The sequence below is a fragment of the Strigops habroptila genome, chromosome 10, assembly GCF_004027225.2.
Source record: "Strigops habroptila isolate Jane chromosome 10, bStrHab1.2.pri, whole genome shotgun sequence".
Classification (NCBI taxonomy): Eukaryota; Metazoa; Chordata; class Aves; order Psittaciformes; family Psittacidae; genus Strigops; species Strigops habroptila.
In genome coordinates this window covers 6967752-6986201 of record NC_046359.1, presented here as the reverse complement: position 1 = coordinate 6986201, position 18450 = coordinate 6967752, and the positions used below count along the sequence as shown (strand labels likewise).

General features: G+C 39.8%; 1 protein-coding gene across 4 annotated transcripts in view; it reads right to left on the bottom strand.

Annotated features, from left to right (window-relative positions):
• Positions 1-5488: 5488 nt before the first annotated feature.
• The window catches only part of SHPRH (SNF2 histone linker PHD RING helicase), a 53832-nt gene continuing 40870 nt past the window's right edge, over positions 5489-18450 (bottom strand). For 3 of the 4 annotated variants that reach the window (XM_030499312.1, XM_030499313.1, XM_030499311.1), the window contains 5 exons: positions 17011-17103; positions 16353-16439; positions 15736-15914; positions 13531-13611; positions 5489-12285 (listed from right to left, as the gene is read on the bottom strand). In XM_030499312.1, coding sequence (XP_030355172.1) covers positions 12189-12285; positions 13531-13611; positions 15736-15914; positions 16353-16439; positions 17011-17103 — 537 coding nt within the window. In that variant the 3' untranslated portion in view covers positions 5489-12188. The remainder of the gene's footprint in view (positions 12286-13530; positions 13612-15735; positions 15915-16352; positions 16440-17010; positions 17104-18450) is intronic. The other variant, XM_030499314.1, reaches the window with a different exon arrangement.

Here is an 18450-nt window from a genome sequence, read left to right as displayed (position 1 = left end):
ATCCCAGGTCATCCATAGAAACAGGAGTAGAGTAACAACTCTGCTCTCAGCTTACGAGTCATGCTTTATGAGCCCCTAATGTGTGATGCTGTATATAGTACAGAACAAGTCCAGGTCATATACAGGTTTTATTTTTAAGAAAAGACTTCTTTCCTTTGGATCACATTTGGATCAATCTCTTACCCAAAGTGTGGACTTTCACGGAGTGTTTTGTATCGGTAAAAGGTATGTAAGATCTGTACATGCCTGGCTCTAAACACTAGTGTAACATGCACCCTTTGAGGGGAGCAGTCAGCAGTTGATAGGGACGTTTCCTTGGGTCTGTTTTGCCAACCTCTTGGCAGTCTTTGTCATTCATGGAAACAAATGCAGCGGTGATGGACAGCTCAGGGAACAAAGCTTGGTTTGGAAGCTTTCATCTCTGGTTGCTTGAGAGGTGATTCAGACCATCTTAATGAAATCTTATCATGCTCTAACTTAATTGAGTGGTTCACTAGCTCAGAGATCACTGGAACAATATGCCGGAAAACCAGTAATTACTGCCTCACATCTTATCACACCAGGCTGGTTAATGGTCACTGAAATTAGGGACCAGCCCAGTGCCTGTTCCACTGGTGTCAATAGAGATACAATAAACCTTTTATACAGGATGGCAAACAACTTCCATCACTGAAACAACTCTGTTACTTTATCTTTTTTCTTTAACATAGGCCAGTTTTTAAGTTGTGAAATACCTGAAGGCAAGTGTTGCAGCTTGAAAAACTTTCTTTGAAAAGTAATTTCAGCAACTTTTATGGCCTGATATCTTCTTTTTCAGTAGCCAAGCCCGCCACCGGCAAGTTCCTTAATGAATGATCTCACATTAAATAGTAGCAATGCAAACCTCCCCAAAGCCAATTCCTTCTTGAGAAGGACAGTCTGAGTGAAGACTGAGCAAGAAGCCAGGCCTACACTATGCTCCAGTGTTAGTAATGCCACAGGTTTCTCCCTTTGAGCTTACCAAGGGTCCTCCCAGCCAGAGCACAGAGTTAAGGTTGAGACCAGCAGCTGACCAAGGAACGACTCAGCTGTCCTGTGGCCCTGGAATTCTAATGAGGGAACAAGTGCATCAACCTGAGAAACAGTTAAGGGATAAAGAACAAAAAAACCCCAACCATCTGTTAAATGTAACCCAAGGTGTTTATTTTCAGTTTCATTAGTGCTGCTAAATATAGGTTCTGGGGATCTGGAAATTGGCTCATGGAGATGCAGAATGTTTATATCTTGTGTGCAAGAGTTGGAGCACCTCTCCCCTCACATTTGTGCCTAGCACAGGGACACAGTGTCCCCAGAAAGGAGACAGGAATGGAAAGGAACATCCTTTGTTTTTCCATTCAGATGCAGGACCCTCTTGCTCAGCTCTTAGCAAACAGTGCAAGAAACAAATCTTTATGTGGAGTTTGTATTAGGGAAAGTGTAGTTTGTTTTTCAGGTTCTTCCTTGTAATGACCCTCTTGGTGCTGAAGGTAGTGTGCACCACTTGGCCATTTCAGTGCGACGTCTGAGTTGGGTACATGCATAGATAACAAAAGACCCAGGAAGCTTGTAAATACTGACATCTTTGGATGGGATAGGGAAGAGTGCGATGTTTAGCACAGACTGGGGTGCTGAAGAGGTATTCCTACCCCTCGGTATGAAATGCTAATTTTGATGAACTGCCTAGTAAGGCTGCTGGAACCAGAAGGTTCTGGAGGTGCCTACTCTGACAGCAGATGATGGCTTGGCACCATTCCACATCAGTACTCAGCAGCCCTGAAATACCCTCTTCCCATGCACAGCTCACCCTGTTTCACAGGTGAACGAGCAGCAAGGCAGCTCAGTGCTGAGTACCAGAGGAGCTGATCTGACAAACACCTCCTGAAGCACTGGAGTGGTGGCATACAGATATTTCCAGAGAAGACTGGAGTACTCTCCTCCTGTTGGCAATGTGAGAAGGGCAGCCACTAAGCTGAAAAACAATATGGCAGAGGTAGGTTCTGCTGTGTCTTTCTCCTCCTCTAGTGTATATATGAAGCCTCTATGAAAAGTAACAAGGAAATACTGAATATTGGATTAGTAATAGACAGGTAGGTAACATTCAGCTTCACATTGCTGTTACAGTACATCCAGTTGATGATGAGGAAGAGGTGATCTCCAGCCACGGGAGATTTTTACTTGAATGTGACTTGTCAAATCAGGGCTCAGTTCCCAATCGAGTGAAGCCATGCCAATAGGGCTGCTGAAAACAGCACCAGCAAGTCCTACTGTCTTCTGCCTCTGGGTAAACCAGGCACAGAGCTCCAGCAACATCTCAGGTTCAAGGCTGGTGCTAAGATCCCAAGAAGGCAGTCAGGTCAGGGAGCATTTTAATTATACCAGCCAGAGTGAGGAAAACCTTGTGTTTTCTTTACAACCTTTGCAATTATTCATAAAACCTGTGGTATTTTGCAAAATGAAGGGAAGATTATTTCTTGTGCTTGCAGGGTTTGCAAAGGGAGAGCCCCAGCTCTCTGTTTACCACTGAGTCACCAGCTTAGCATCCACTTGACCAATCCATGTAAGCTGCAGCCAGTTAATTCCACCTCAGCAGCAGCAGTTGGTTCCCTCTTGCTGCCAGCTAACCTCTGGCACAGAGACCTGCGAACACTTCTGCCACCTTACAGACAGTGAGTTCCTGCTGGTTTATGACCAGTTCTTACTGTAACTGAGGCAACTCATTAAGGTCTTTATGTGCTAATTATCTTCCAAGTTGTCATGGTGGCTATTCATTTTAAATTTACATGCTGGAGTGGATTGTGAGCTGCCAGAGGTAGAAAAACAGGCTAAATCAGTTTCTGCTTTGAATGGACGATTTGTATTTAAAAAGGGGTCTAACTGAGGAATAGAAGTGCAACCCTACAGTGCATCTAACTCAGAAAGTCTCCAAAATTTAGACTCAGGTAAAGGGAAGGGTGTCTAAAAGAAACCTCTCCCTTGGTAAATATTCATCATCTCCATCCTCAATTTCTCACTGTGAGCTTGGAACACAGGCTGAGGGCCTAATTATCCAAAGATGTATGCCCTGGCTCAGGGTAGACTTGAGGCTGGAACTCCCAAGGGATTTGAGACAGCTGCTCAGCGCCCATTACAGTTTCACTGACACTAAAGGGAATTAGAGCAATTAGTAATTGCTAGTCACAGGAGATTCTCAAGCTGACAGTTTTATGCAGGAATCCAGGGAAGCTAATTTTAATCTTCCTGAATGCAGGTTTTCCTGCAGAAGAGAATACTGCGAGCAGATGCTGCACTAGAGCACCCAGATATTTTTCTTGGAAGAAACCCTATGCTTCCTAACATGAAATAGTTCACAGAGGTCTGATTTGTCTCTCATTTCTGTAAATATCCCAGTGTTTACAGCAACATCCCAATGTCAAGTATTACTGTACCAAATCCAGATGCCTCAACTCATGAAAAACTTCATGAAGTCAACAGGAATTCTTCAGTGGATAAGGCAAGCTGTGGCTTGCTCTAGATGGATGTAACCAGAGCCAAAGTTTACTCTCAGTTACACTGGCAGGAGCACAGAAAAACTCCATAAAGCTCCAGATTTGCAGTGGACTGACTGTCAGCAAAACGTGTCCCCAGATACTGAAACTTACCCAAAGGAACCGACTTGTTTAAACATCTCAGGAATGGCCAGTGTCTCACCTCAACTTTTGACCTTTCTGTCCAGCTGCAACTTCTGTTTAGCTTCTAGCTCTGTCAGAAGTCCAGATTTTCCCTTTTCCCTTGCCACACGAACATCTAACAACTTTTGTTCTATTAACACACCATCTTCCTTATTCAGGATACCATGGATAGGTAAACAAAGGGAAGGAGATACAGCAATAATTTCTATTTACTTGTATTTTAGGAAGAAAAAGGTGCCTCCAAAGAATTACCCACGCATTCCTACTTCTCTCATTGCAGTTCCACTTCACACCCCCCTGTTCTCTGCCTCCCTGGATGAGGATGACAGCTCCCAGTCACCACCAGTGTGCACCCACACTTCCTCAAGCCAGGGGCTCCCTGCAGTCGGTTGTGGAATTGGCACTGGGCACATCCCTTGCATGAGCAGCCAGGAGGGATCCACTGCCCAGGTTCCTTCCCAGCCTTCAGTCTCATGCTTACAGGTAATGCATCCTCCCCCAAGTCTGGCCAGCAAAGGCTCCCAAAGCCAGAGGGGTCTTCCGACTCCTTCACTGCAAAACCTCAGTATGAAACATGATTTCAGCGAGACTCCATTGAAATCCTACCTTTCATTTCTCACCATGTACATTATATTACAGTATTTAAAACCTAAGAGACATCTCTCTGCAAGGCGGAAAACAATTAATAAAAAAGAAGACACTACCCCCCACCCCCTCCTTCCTTTGTGCAAGTGCTGGTACAGGTGATGTTGTAAGGTAGTGTCATCACAACACATCTTATAGAAGGTCTGTATGTCACTCACACCAGCCATTTCCCTTTTGATTCAATGAGACTGCACCATGGACATCCTTTAATAACTGGTCCCCAAAGAGCCTTAGTGCCTTCCTCTAACATACTTAACACTTTGTTACTTGTTTATTCCAGGGTATAACAGATCTGTAAAAAACTTGATCAATGCCTGCAGCATTTTTGACTGGCATGCTGCCTTTCAATAGAAAAACTGCATCTCCAGCATAAATATTTCAGCACATCAGGTCATAAATGCACGCATTAATAAATGCATTTTTTCCAAGGTCACACTTTCTTCCACATTATTGCTAGAACTGGCATCTCTCGAGGAAGATTGACCTGCTGCACAGTGCAGGCTGGCTGTTGGAAGCTGTCAACCGAGGTGTTGGGGACATGGAAGACCATATTGCTCTGCCGGCGCATGACACTTGGGAACAGGGAGCATTACAAGGAACAACCCAAAGAGTCAGAAGAGCCTTTGTGGAGTTGCATCAATATACAATACCACAGTAAAAGCAGGAACAGCATCCCGTTGTGTGCCAGCAGGCACCATGCACAACAGCTTGCACTGAATGGCTCCAACACTTACCGTGCCAACAGCTCTGGGTGACACAGGCAGCCGAGCGCCAGTGCGCCAGAGCTGGCTGCCTGCAGGCTCAGGTGGCTTGCCCATGAGGCCAGGGCTCTCACCTCCTCTCTGCTGGCATCTGGCTTTGGGCAAGCACCTCCACTGCCCTCATGGCCTTTGCAGCTTCTGTGTGTTTTGGTTGCAGGTTCTCTCTCTCTGTGTAACTGGTCCACAGACCATTTAACTTGATAGAAAATCTCCCATTTTGGATTTGGACTTTGGATTATACTTGACGCATTTGTACAGTGCCCAGAAAAATAAAGACCTGCTGGAGTGCTGACTTTTAAGTTCAGGTACCTTATTTTCAATATAATTTCTTATGCGTTATCAGGACGTTTGTCATCATCTACGTTGTTCATTCTTCAGGTTCTATCTAGGTATAACTAACTGAACACATTTTTAATTTTTTATTCATTTCTGACAGTGTTAAAAGCAATTAGTAACACATGAACTGCAACACAGCATTGGGCCAGAGGTCTCCTAATTATACCACACTCTCAAAAATAGTTCTATGTATATTGGGATTGACCAGGACTGATTTACAGTTCTAGGAAGGAAAATATGATACAACTGATCCCAGAGATGACTGTATCGAGGAGATGTCACAGGCGCAGTCTCTATGGAGCACGAGATTGCAGTGAAGAATTGCTGTGGAGAAGTGTTAGCTATTTCCAGCAGGCAGCAGTTCTGGAGCTGTGTTCAACCAACCACACTGGAAAGAGTAATTATGACTCCTGGACTTCTACACACGTTGTAAGTGTAGTTTTGAATAACAATTATTCACACATGCAGAGCATTCCTCCTAATTGGTACTATTTAGCAGGTAACATCTATCAGACAATTCAGTTACAGATTGAGGAACAGGAACATAAATTTTTAAGCACTTTTAGAAGAGGCACCAGCTGCTTTTCCACAAACCAGAAAGACAGAAAGAAAAGGATATTTAATGAGTATCATAACAAGCAGTATTATTTCAGTAGCAGGATAATTAAAGACAAAAAATTGTGTTCACAGAGACTTTGAAATAGCTGCAAACCTTCAGAGACAGTGTGATTATTACCCTCCCTGGTAACTTTCAAATAAAAATATAGTTTTTCTACTTTCTAGTTAAATTATCTCATTGAAATTACAATGTCTATACTATGCAAGGAAACAGAGCATGTAAACAAAATATTCTCTCTTGGCTTATCATCCGGGACTTTCAGTTTTGGAACACAACTGAAAACTGCTCTTTCCTCTCCTGTGGGTTGCTTTCTAAGAGTCATTAACTTGCCACTGCCAAAGCCGATTGGTTTCACTATTCTGTTACTAGAATGATTCAATTATTCTGTTTTCCAAAATCTAGAATTAAAGGACAACAAATTGCTTGCAAATACCTGACAAAGTATTTGTTAATATGTAATTATATAAAAGAAATAATTTTCTATCAAAAGTGAGTAATTTATAGACTTTATAGTAACATAAATAATAATTAAAAAAAAATTTAAAAATTAAAAACTTAAATGTAATTCAAAGATCTTTCTCAGGATTAATTTGCAGGTGCTCCAGCCCTCTGGTCATCTTCATGGCCCTCCTTTGGACTCGCTCAAGCAGATCCATGTCTTTCTTCTGTTGTGGGCCCCAGAGCTGACTGCAGTACTGCAGGTGGGGTCTCATGAGAGCAGAGTAGAAGGGCAGAATTACCTCCCTCAACCTGCTGGTCATGCTCCTTTTGATGAAGATAATTAGTATAATTATTTGCCATTTTGTGAGCAAATGTCCCATCTTGAGCAGGAAATGGCCTTTATGTTAACAAACACAAGATCAGAAACTTTGCAACCAAGATTTGCCATTCGCAGGACTTGGGAAATCCCTTTTCCCAAAGCCTCCTTTTCTCCAAACTAGATCAGCACACAGGACTAAACAGTCCTCAGCCTCTCCTCACAGGACATTCCTTCCAGCTCTTCCAACAGCTTTGTTGCCCTTCTCTGGATGCATTCAAGGACCTTCACATCCTTCTTAAATTGTGGGGCCCAGAGCTGCACGCACTTCTGGAGTTGAGGCCGCAGCAGCACTGAATGCAGCTGGATAATCCCCTCTTTTGACAAGCTGGTTCTGTTGTATTCAATGCACCCCAGGATGCTGTTTGCTCTCTTGGCTGCCAGGGCACACTGCTGACTCACATTGTGCCTGCTGTCGACCAGCACCCTGGCACTTGAGAGCTACAAGTACAACTAACTGTCCCCTGTACATGGTGCATGACTGTAGAATATGTAGAATATCTACTTGGAACTTCAGTTGAGTACTACAGTGATTCAATAATTACCTATTCTTTCCTCTTCCTCTAAAGAAGAGAAGACTAGATGCACTGGAACTTGGGATAGTAGTTCAGGTGCACTTTATGAATCCAAAACCTATCGACTTTACAACTAAAAATTTATAAGCCTCACTGATTGTTCAATCAATAGATTACCAGGCCCTTTTTATATGTCAGCTGTACAATATAAAACCAGAAACATGTAAGTTAACAGACTGAAATTAAACATCTGCTTCTATAGTGGTGAAGAATAACAGTAAATTAAGACGTTAGAGGTAGAAAAGAAGAATTTATACCAGGCTAAAATTCCCTTTATTTCCAACACTTTTCCTGTGACAGTTTTACTGTAGCCATTTTATGGATTATGACTCTTTTCCTCTACTTCCACTGACCAAACACAAACATTCTTTGTAACATTCTGAGTGAGCTGGGGGTGAGTGGGATGAGATGACAAACACAGAGATGGAGACACAGAGAGGGAGAGACAGGGATGTCTCGGACCTCCTTTTTTCCTTCATTATGAAATTCCTTTAACCTACATTTACAGTATATAGTCTTGTAAAGATCTTGTTGCAGGCAACCAAAAAAAGGAAGAAAAGCACAGGCACAGTAGCGTTGCAACTAGCCTTTCAGTCTATATGAAAGGTTATCACACAGATCTTAAGCAGTAAATCTTTAGATTAAGCTTCAGAAATGGGCTCTATTTATATCCAGGGGAAAAAAAAACCCCAACAAAACAAACCAACCACACACCAAATTTTCTTTTAGAAACTCATCTAATCACTTGCCTTGAGGGAGCAATAGATTTCAAGATTGATTCTTCTTACATTGGTCACTGCAAGACTGACCAATACAGACTTTTTCCCTGCCAGTTTAACTGAGGCACAGTTGCTAATTACATCATTCTGGGACTCTTGGAAAACATGATGTAGCCATAAGGAATGGAAGAAGACAGCACTCTCTGTGTCAGAAAAGACTGCAGTAGAGAGTTGTTAACTGGACCTCAGTCACTAAGCCAAACAGGATCTTATAGGAGGAAGTATGTCTGTATGGTCTTAACTAGAAACAACTATGCATCTTTTCTTCTGTAGGATCCCACTCACGTTTGCGTTGAAGCACAGTTACTTTTGAAGTAGAGGGTGCTCTGCTGTCAGACAACTGGAATACATCTACAGATACTGGCAGAAAAGTGGTTTGGAAGACCTCACAAAAAGCATCAACTACTCTTATGTCCATTCCTTAACATGCAATGTTAATATGCATGAGAGGTTGAGGTAAATATTCTTTTGTAGTAGCTGATCTGCATGAACACTATAGTGTTTCCTGGACTTTAGTATGCTAAACAGTTACCTAACAGGTTAAGATTAAAACCTTTTCCCGGCATAGACTGATGTAGAGCAAAGAGGACCTTAACTTACAAACTCATAAAGATCCACAGTGACATTCACAGAGCTTAGTTTAACACCTTAAGAGAATCCACTCCTTAGTTTCTAACACCTTCATATTGTGTGGTTCAAGGAAATCTCTTTGCATGAAGGTTTTACAGACACCTAAATAAGATGACAATTCTGTTCCACAAGGCACTGAACTTTTATACGCAGAGAGAAAAACCTGTCCCCAAATCCTCTCCAACTCCAGTCAAAAAACTCCCAACATTGTTTGTCATGGAACCAAAAGAGATGAAAGGTCAGCACTGAGGTCTTTAGAATCACTTGGAGCCTCAGTTTTAAAGGGATTGTCTGGATAAACAATACATGTGTACATGTTTTAGCAGGAGAACACATGAGAATCTGGTACATGACTATGGGTATTTTCACAAGAACATTATGTAAACACTGCAGTCACTATTTCTAGATTTCTGTTTTGTGTGGAAAATGCCATTTCTATGAGTATATTGGAACTACTATGATAGGGCAAAGTTTGTTCTCAGCCAAGATACTGCCTTTTCAAAGAGTATTCTCCTGCTAGAGAGCTGTATCACAGCAGCACCATGAAAACAGGCTTACTGTGCTTTGGTAAGAGAAAAGCACTGCACATGTACAAGCTGCACCCTTGGCAGGAAAAGAAAAAAGCTCATCTCATGAGATGCCTTCAGATGTCTGAAAGAAAACCTTTGTCAAAGAAATTAAATGTTGCAAAGAATGGCAAAAAGTGGTAAATTACAGTTTGGCTTCTTTTACAAAATAATTCTTTAGTCTCTGTACTTAGTATTATTTGAAACTTGAAGAGTCCATTTTACTGCTGACACAGGCTATATACTCCAATGGTTCAACCTTCCAATTTCAAGAGGTGCTTTAACGGGACTAGTGTACACATTTAATGTTACACCTCCAGAGCTCTAGGTCCTGGTGCTCCAGGGCAGTCAGGAGAGTGCCTAGAACCAGCCCTCTGACATCTCATGCTGTTATGTGAGCATAAAAAAAATAAGTCAGGACTGAAGACTTATGCACTGCTTGACGAGAAGCTATGCTTTTGGCTAGGAATCCAAAAGCCATGTTTTTGTAAATAAACAATGAAACCATCATCTTTATATAAATAAACCAAAAATGTGCAGAGCTTGGGAAAGCTTTCATGGCAGATAGTTTTCAGTTTGCCTCTCACATTCACCGACAACTGTTATTCCCACACGTAGTTATTTAAAAAGGAGCTATGAATGCAAACATTATGTGCTTCCACAGTTTTTAACATAGATATATAATTTCTCAGACGAACAGCAGCTCCTTGTTCAATCACATTATGTCATTTAATATTAAAATTCTCTGAAGATGATGAGGAAACTGGAATGCTGCTGCCCTCAGAGTTCCTGGAGTGTCTGTACAGCATGATCTGCAGTACACTGTAGAATGATTTAGGCTGGAAGGGATCCATGGAGGTCATCTGGTCCAACACACCGATAGCAGGGCCAACTTCGAAGCTGGATCAGGTTGCTCAGGGTCATTTGAGTTCTCAATACATTTGAGAATGAAGATGTCACAGTCTCTGTGCAAATCATTTGATCAATCTCATCTGAAAAAAAGTCTGTCTATTCCCTTTCCCTTGCTCCAAACTGTAATCAGCAAAACATCAGTAATCTCAAAGACAAAATGTGTAAGGCTAAAACATATGCAAATACAGGAAATAAAGATACATTGTCTGTAAATTTATTTGAATAGTCTTTAGAGCAAAGTATCTAATCGGTCCAGAAGGACAACAGACTATAAAAGCCAAAACCCCACCTCTTGATGCAATATTATTCCTGTAGATTCTATTCACATTTGTTGTCAGCAGTAGAAAACCTGTCTGCCATGTGGACAGGCTTAATACCCACGTGGTGCAACTCATACGTGGTATGACTGAAAACAGATCTCAAGAAGCTCAATAACTACACGGCACATTTATTTAGCAGGCATGATTAGAGTAAAAATTCTAAGATGAGATTTCTTAAAGGACTCATTTTAATGTCAACCTCAAGTAGGATTTCTAAAATATACAAAAACCATTGTCTGCTGAAACAGTAAATATTGCAATTGGAGGGAAGTAGCCCACTGCTTATGCATATACATTTGCCCAGTCTCTAACCACAAAATCGTGTTTAACATCAACTGCATAACTGAGCTTGCTTCTGTAATACCTTCAGAAATGACGTTATGTACATGTGTACCAATAACCTATGCCAAAAGGCTTAAAATTTATCTTGTCCACTTTCAGCAGTCTAAAAGTTAGCCTAGATTTGTTTTCTAAACTGTCTACTGTCAAAAGAGATAGGGTAGAGTGGTCTTGCATATCTAAGGATGAAGTTTCACAAGAGTTTCATCTCCCTCCACTGATTATCTAACTTAGATTAGGTACCAAATAATTAAGACTGCCTGCCTTAACTTCATCTATTTGGGATATTTAGATTGCTGCATCTTTAAGGGAGAGAACTAGCCCAAAAAATCAGGGTGAGAAAATATACACAAGCACCAAATGGTTTTAAAGTGGTCAGCAGCTTAACCAATTTTTTTTTTTTTTACGGGTTCTGTAACAAATGCCTTTTATTTCTTTTAACAAAGCACTAACTTAGCCATGGCTTCGAGAATAAGTGAACACATGTATAGTAAGTTCAAATATTTAACTGATTACCAGACCAACACACATACAAAAAGCATAATTTAATTATCATCATTTTGCAGTGAATAAGCATAAACAATGAAATTTAACTGTCACAAGCGTTTATGAACATCTAGAAGCCTAATACAAATATCCAAATTTTTAGTAAAGATCAGTCATTTAAAGTGTTACCAATAAGACGTTCAGTAACCCTGCATTAAACGGTAACAAGCCCTTTCTAGAAGAATATTAATTTACAGTTAGTCTTTCTAACAATTCTTTGTACAGTAAGAAAGAAAAAGAAAAATTAGATTTGTGGTTTTCGGCTTCCCTTTCCCACCCAACCATCCACACATAGTTTTGCTCTCAGACTGAGCTACTAGCCAATCAAACCTGATGGCAAAAATCCTCTCAACCAAGGGTCCAAGATCTCAGTTTTAGCATCCAGCTCAAACGCTCTTTGGGAATAAAATCCATGTTTTCTGTATAATGTGCAAAGTGCAAGTTTTCTCCAGTGCTGTCAGAAGTGTGTGCTGCTAAGAACTTCGCCACAGAATAGCAACAATTCGCCACAGTAACAATTAAGACTTTTCAATTTCCAATAGCTCTGTTAGGGACAAACATTAGATGATGTGCACAGGAATGACAGATCAAGAGGGTTATATACCGGTGCTTATTAGGTCAGGTACTTCCTGATCTCATTAGGCCAAACCAATGTTTTTACTCAAGTTCTTCAGTTTCCTCTGTAAAAAGGTCAGCCAAATCTGCCACTGTCAGAACTGAGGCTTCTGACTGTTTCATGGAAGAGCTCGTGTGGCTGTGGGAAAAAATCGCATGCAGACATCAGAGGAGGAATCGACCTAAGTAACGAGCTGTTTATACTAAAGACAGACCACAGGGTTCAGAGCCCAGCAGCCGTTCAGCCTGGAAGCTCAGCAGGAAAACACACTTTCTATCAGGGAAAATACATACACACTGATCGGCTACTTCTTTTGCACATTTTGCGTAGGATACAAAGTCCATCTACTGTCCCTAGCAGTGGTCAACACCAAACACTGCAGAAGCAGCAGAACGTGGAATAATCCGCTTTGTGCTCTTAGCATTTAAGGGATTGGCTTCAGCTTCAAAGCATAAGGTTTGATACTACTTTCAAAACACCAGCCCTCATTGGATCATTCAACCACTGTATTTCTATTTTAATTTTATATGAAAAGCAGTGCTACTTTACAGATATAGAAACTGATTAAATTGTCTTTTCAAAGCTAAAGCTGAAATCTTTCCTAACTACATCTAAAGATATGTGTAAATTTTTGGTGTCAACTTATAACAGCCAAAACCGTGAAAAAATTAGCAATTTTCTTAAAGTAAGGCCTCTTCCTAGACTCATTATGTATATACAATATAGTTAAAAGGTACAAACCTCTTGTACTTTCTGCACAAAGAATGTAAATACCACTTTTGTTCCACTCCCTGTCCATCATTGCTTATAGTTTTCGAAAGATAACCACAGTGAAAACCGCTTTCTGCGCCTGCACACCAGACTGACTCAGAAGCTAGCATCTGCACAACACTTGCACTCACTGCAAATCAACCAGTGTGACACAGCACTGACAGACCAGGCTTGTAGAATTTAAAAATAATGAAAGAAATTATTTATGTCCTCTATTAGAGCTTATAACATATGCTGTTACTCCAGTGGCAGGCTTAGTATTAGTCCATTAACTGCAATGCTTTTATACTAATGGAGGTAGATAAATTGCAAAGATAAACCGTAACATGGAATTTATTAATTAATTTGGCTTTTAAGAAATAAAATATACCAAATGTAAACAAAATATTCTCCAGACAATTGAAATAAATACCTTAAGCTTCAAGTTACTGGAACCAGGTTAAAAGATCAACTTTTCCAGTCGTAAAACTTTTTTGTCAATCAAAACATGGAAGGAGAACAGTTGAAGTTTATATGCAAGATATGCATACCTAACTGTCACAAAAGTGTGGCTGAAAACCATCTTTACATTTTCAGTGCAATAATGATGTTTTAAAAAAATACAACACATACCTTCTATCTACGGTTTTCAGCATAGTCTGCATTCTCTCTTCTATTGTTGCTTTTATCAGGAACCGATGAACAATGGTAGATCTGAATGTGTTTAAAAAGAGAAAACAAGACCAGAAGTGAGCAGAAGTTATGCTGTTACTGTCAAAGTTTTAAGACCACATTTTTGTCCCATACCAATTCCTGTAAGAGTGCTGAAAAAATGCCCCTGTATTTTAAGAAAGAAATTTTACAAGGTAATTACAACTTCCACTGACATTTAAGGATGCCTACTGCCTCCCAGAGCACACACTTCCGTGTGGCTGGATTGCATACTAAATGAATATAAGCTGTATTAACTAAAATCCAAATGCAGATGCTGGGCAAAGTTCTGCTTTGTGTGTCCCCGCTATAAACAAACAGTCCTCAAGAGCTTAGCCTGTCGTTTAAAGAAATTACTTAGGCCCACTGGTTGCATACAATGTTTATGCTGCATTGTCAAAAGTCAGTCCAATAGACAGAGCTCAGTGTAATGGATAATTAAAGCTCATTCCCAGAGGTTTAACAATACTGTTCTTGAAGATGGCAAAATACTGTAATTTTTTGTTTTAAAGTCAGTTATTGTCGTCAGTCAACACGAAATTCTAAACACGTAAAACATAAAACCCAGAATGTCAATAAACATAAACCAAAATGCGAACTCCATTTATGAAATAAAATTTCAAGAAGAAAGCTATAATAATTAAAGAAGTGTCAGGGACAAGGAAGGGAAATGGAAAAGACTCAGCTCCAAAGATAAAAATGAAAAATCACTCCAGGCTCCCCAGTATAAACATCTTTCAAGATATGAACTCTTGAAAGTGTTTGGATGGTTTTCAGATCTTAAATTGAAACTTTGGCAGGTAACATTACAGAGGCATGCTGGGGGAATACTTTGTGACTCATAGGCAAAGGTCTACTCAAGAAAAAGAGGAGTAAATAAGAACTCAACCGAACTGGTAATAGTTGCACCAGTGAAACTAAACAGAGTATATTCTCTTGTGCTCACTGTACTTGGAAACAGCCCTTTGTCAAGTAAGCCATGCTGAAGTCTCATTCTTAAGAACTACAGCACACATTCTTACTGGGTTTATTGCAAGGCTTTTGCCAGACCTTTATGTGCCAGCATCAGGTAAAATTATAATGCAGGCTGTTGCAATCAATCTTTCGCATGCCTTCAAATTTAATTCAAAATCTTTACCAACACACCCAACTATCCACCTGTTCATAAACATTCTTTCACATACATGCTCATTCATGCGCTCTTGCTTTGCCTCCATTTCCAGAACACAAACCCCACTATTATTCTGGAATAATAATATTCTAGAATTGATTCCAGTTATTTTTCTTCTTTATGTACAGGGTTTTTTAAATTTTTTTTTTCAAGTTATATGAAACCTAAGGAAAAACATATATATCTTATCTGTTCAGGACAAACTTTCCAAAACCTTTTTTAAATGTTCAGAACAATCCATGTAAAATCTACAACACTGAAGCAAGTAAAAGATACTCAATTCATTAATGTTTTCAAAAAGATCTAGATGGGGTGAGGGTAGAACTGTGATTTAAAAACTGATCAGTTCTAAAGAGTGTGTGCTATAACTTTCTGGAAAAACAAAAGAAAACAACCATGCAAACAAAAAAACCCCAACAAAAACCTCAACCCCCCCAAAAAATTTGCACAGTTCCTCATCTGGAGCTGGGAACGATGGGCTAGAAGGAGCCTCTCAAGGAAACTAGCAAGCGCTGTGCCTGAACTTAGCCACATATGACCTGAACAGTGAGTTGCTCAGACCTGCAAAGCCAAGACATTTCTGGACATGCTTACAAGCAGAACTTGTTGAAAACTAAGGTATCAATGACATACATAAAATAGGGCACAGCTGAACAAGGTTTTTCAGGATTTTGGACTTAAGAGCCTACACTGTTCCTAAATGTCTGAATACAATTTGCTTCTGTATCTTACACCCATAGTACAAAAGAACTCCCTAAAATACATATTGCGTATTTTCAGCAAACTTTTTAATTTGATCATTCTCTCCCTTACACAATCATCTTTAAGAACAGGAATCCTATGAGTACCCTCATTCCCATAATCGAGAAATTCAGTGAACTAGATTTATTCTGATTCTAATATTCAGTTCTATTATGGACTACATCTAAACCACTCAACACAATTTTAACTCTTACTTTGTTTGGCCAATACGATGTACTCTGCCAATAGCCTGCAGCTCATGTGCAGGATTCAGGATGGGTTCCACAAGCAGAACGTGAGTTGCTTCAATGATGTTGAGTCCATTGGAACCAGTGTGAAGAGGCAGCAGCAAAATATTGATGTTGGGATCGTATTTGAATGCAGAGAGATTTTCCTAAAAGGCAAACATCACAGCAGCATTGACACAAGTTCCTCAGTAAAGACTGTGGGGGACATCTCTGTATTTTCAAGAAATTCTATCAGCTACTATAGGCCCCAGTGACAATTTTGCAGCCTGACTGATCCACGACCTGTCATCCCAGAACAGCTATCCGACAGATATCAGGAAGGCAAGAACTTCCTGCAACACTGATCGGGGTGTCTTAACATCCATGCCAATGCTTCCTTCTCAAAAGTGAATGCATTGTTTATCTCCAAAGGCTTGTGATTATGATTTTTAGAATTAATGAGTTAGAGATCAAAGCTTCTGCCAAACAAATTTGCTGCTTTCAATTTCTCAAACGAAGCAATGAAGTAAAAGGATCAAACTGACTTCTGTGAACTGTAATTTTCCCCACTGAGACTAATTTTAAGAAAAATATCCTTTATGTACCTGAAATTTACTAATTCCATTGATCTGAGAAAAAACCATGTTGTTGTCATACAAGGCTTTTGAAATTATGTCCAACACATCTTGCCACTGTAAAAACACAAAACAAAAATACACAGTAAAAGTAACTCAACATTACAAACAGCAATGACAACTAAAATATGCTAACTAACTTCCCTAAGAAACAGATAAAAAGGCCTTTCAAAATAGTAGAATTTGCAATTAATAAAAAGGTGGGGGGGGGGGAGCGAGAGAGAGGAGTGAGAAAAAGATTTGTGTGCCAGGAACCGAATCTTTCATAAAACTAAATTAGAAATGTAATTAAAAAGATCAGCTTGAGTAAAAATCAGCAACCATCACAAAACCAGTTTTACAATGTATCAAAAATATCTGAACATTACATTTAAAAATACCTAGAATTTCTAATGCTTCCGTACAAATCAAAGTGTTTGCCCTTTAAAGAAACAAGCTTTTACATCTGTTGACTACCATCATTGTTCATGTCCCAGCTACATGAATTGCCCTACGAATTCTCAAAACAAACAAGTGGCTGTACAGAGTGATTCAACATTTTGGTAGCTAAACTAATTCCTGAAAATACTATGACCGCTTTAAACTCAGACATACACACAAAGACAAGACAGAAAATGGTGATTAATACCGTTGAGAATACTAAGGATTTAGCTCCTGGATCTTTAAATTGAATTCGCTTCAGTGTTCGGACCACAGCTTCCACTTTGGTGGAGTGACTTCCCTTTGAAAAGTTAAAGGAGAACATTAGTAAAGTAGGATATTAAATAACTCCTTCCACGTTCATTACTTTATTATATTAGGATTCATACATATCTTCCACAAGTCTAAAAATTAGCAAACTGGAGGAAGGGCAGGTTAAGTAGCAGTGAACTGCTTTTATACCTTCCTTATAACACACTGCCATAAGATCAGTGGTGTATTACAGTGTGCACAGTACAGGGAAGAATGAAGCACCACACGGATACACCTGTCTAGTTCTGCGTGAGGCAGAATGGATAGCCCAGGCAGTGCAGTTGCACCAAACACGACTGCAGTTGCCAGGGAGGCCACCTGAGGTTTAGCTTAGTGGCACAATCTTTAAAGAACCTACCAAATGCACATTTAAATTTCCCTCCCTTCACACCTCTTGAAAGCTGGCAATGAAAAAAACCTGAATGCTATTTCTGTTGCTTTTGTTTCTTACTCTGGCAAGACCAAACTTTATGCTCAGTACTATGAAGCTTGTTAATTATATTTAAAATAACAAGAAATTGCTAAATATAATTAAATTAAGTCTTGAAAGATTGTGTGCTGCAATGAAAACATCTTCAGATTCTGCATTCAGAAGTATTTCAGTGCTTAATGAATCCAATACTACATTCTACTTCTTGTCCACTTTGATTTCTGTACTTCTCCCTTTCCCCTTATGTTGGCAAGAGGATTCTGAGAAAAAATTCTTTAGTATCTCCCTCTATTTCCTTTAGCGTGCACTTTGTATTACGGCAATTTTACTTAATGTGTTTTTTTAGGAAGCCCTTATTTAATTCCTTACTAGTTCTTACATGCATAGTAATTTCAAGCTGTGCTAGATTCAGCTGGACAGATATTGTTTTATTTCTGTCTGCACCTGTCCTCTGGACATTGAATTAACTATGTTGGCTTGCTGCAATGACAGATTGAATTTACTGAAGTTATGCTGCTTGCACAATTGGTGGGGAAGGATGTCAGCAGTCTAAGCACAAGCTGGGAAACAATGCTGGACTGCCTCATCATTCATACGTTATGCAGCTAAATGAATGCTCCAGAAATACATGTAAAAGACTTTCTGCAGCCTGTTTTACCAAAGGCTGCATTAAGCAGTACCATTTTATTTCCCAGGGTCTTCCACAATGATTCCAACTCTGTCATAGACATTAGAAACAAACCAGCTTTTTTCATGTTATCTCTGTTGCACCTAGAAATTAACACTGTTTCTGAAAGTCAGACAGAGAATTAAAAATGATTATGTCAGTAGGTGTTATGATCTGCAAGGATGAACAACACATTTGCATCCCTATGGCAGCTGCCTGCCAATCATAACCACCTACAG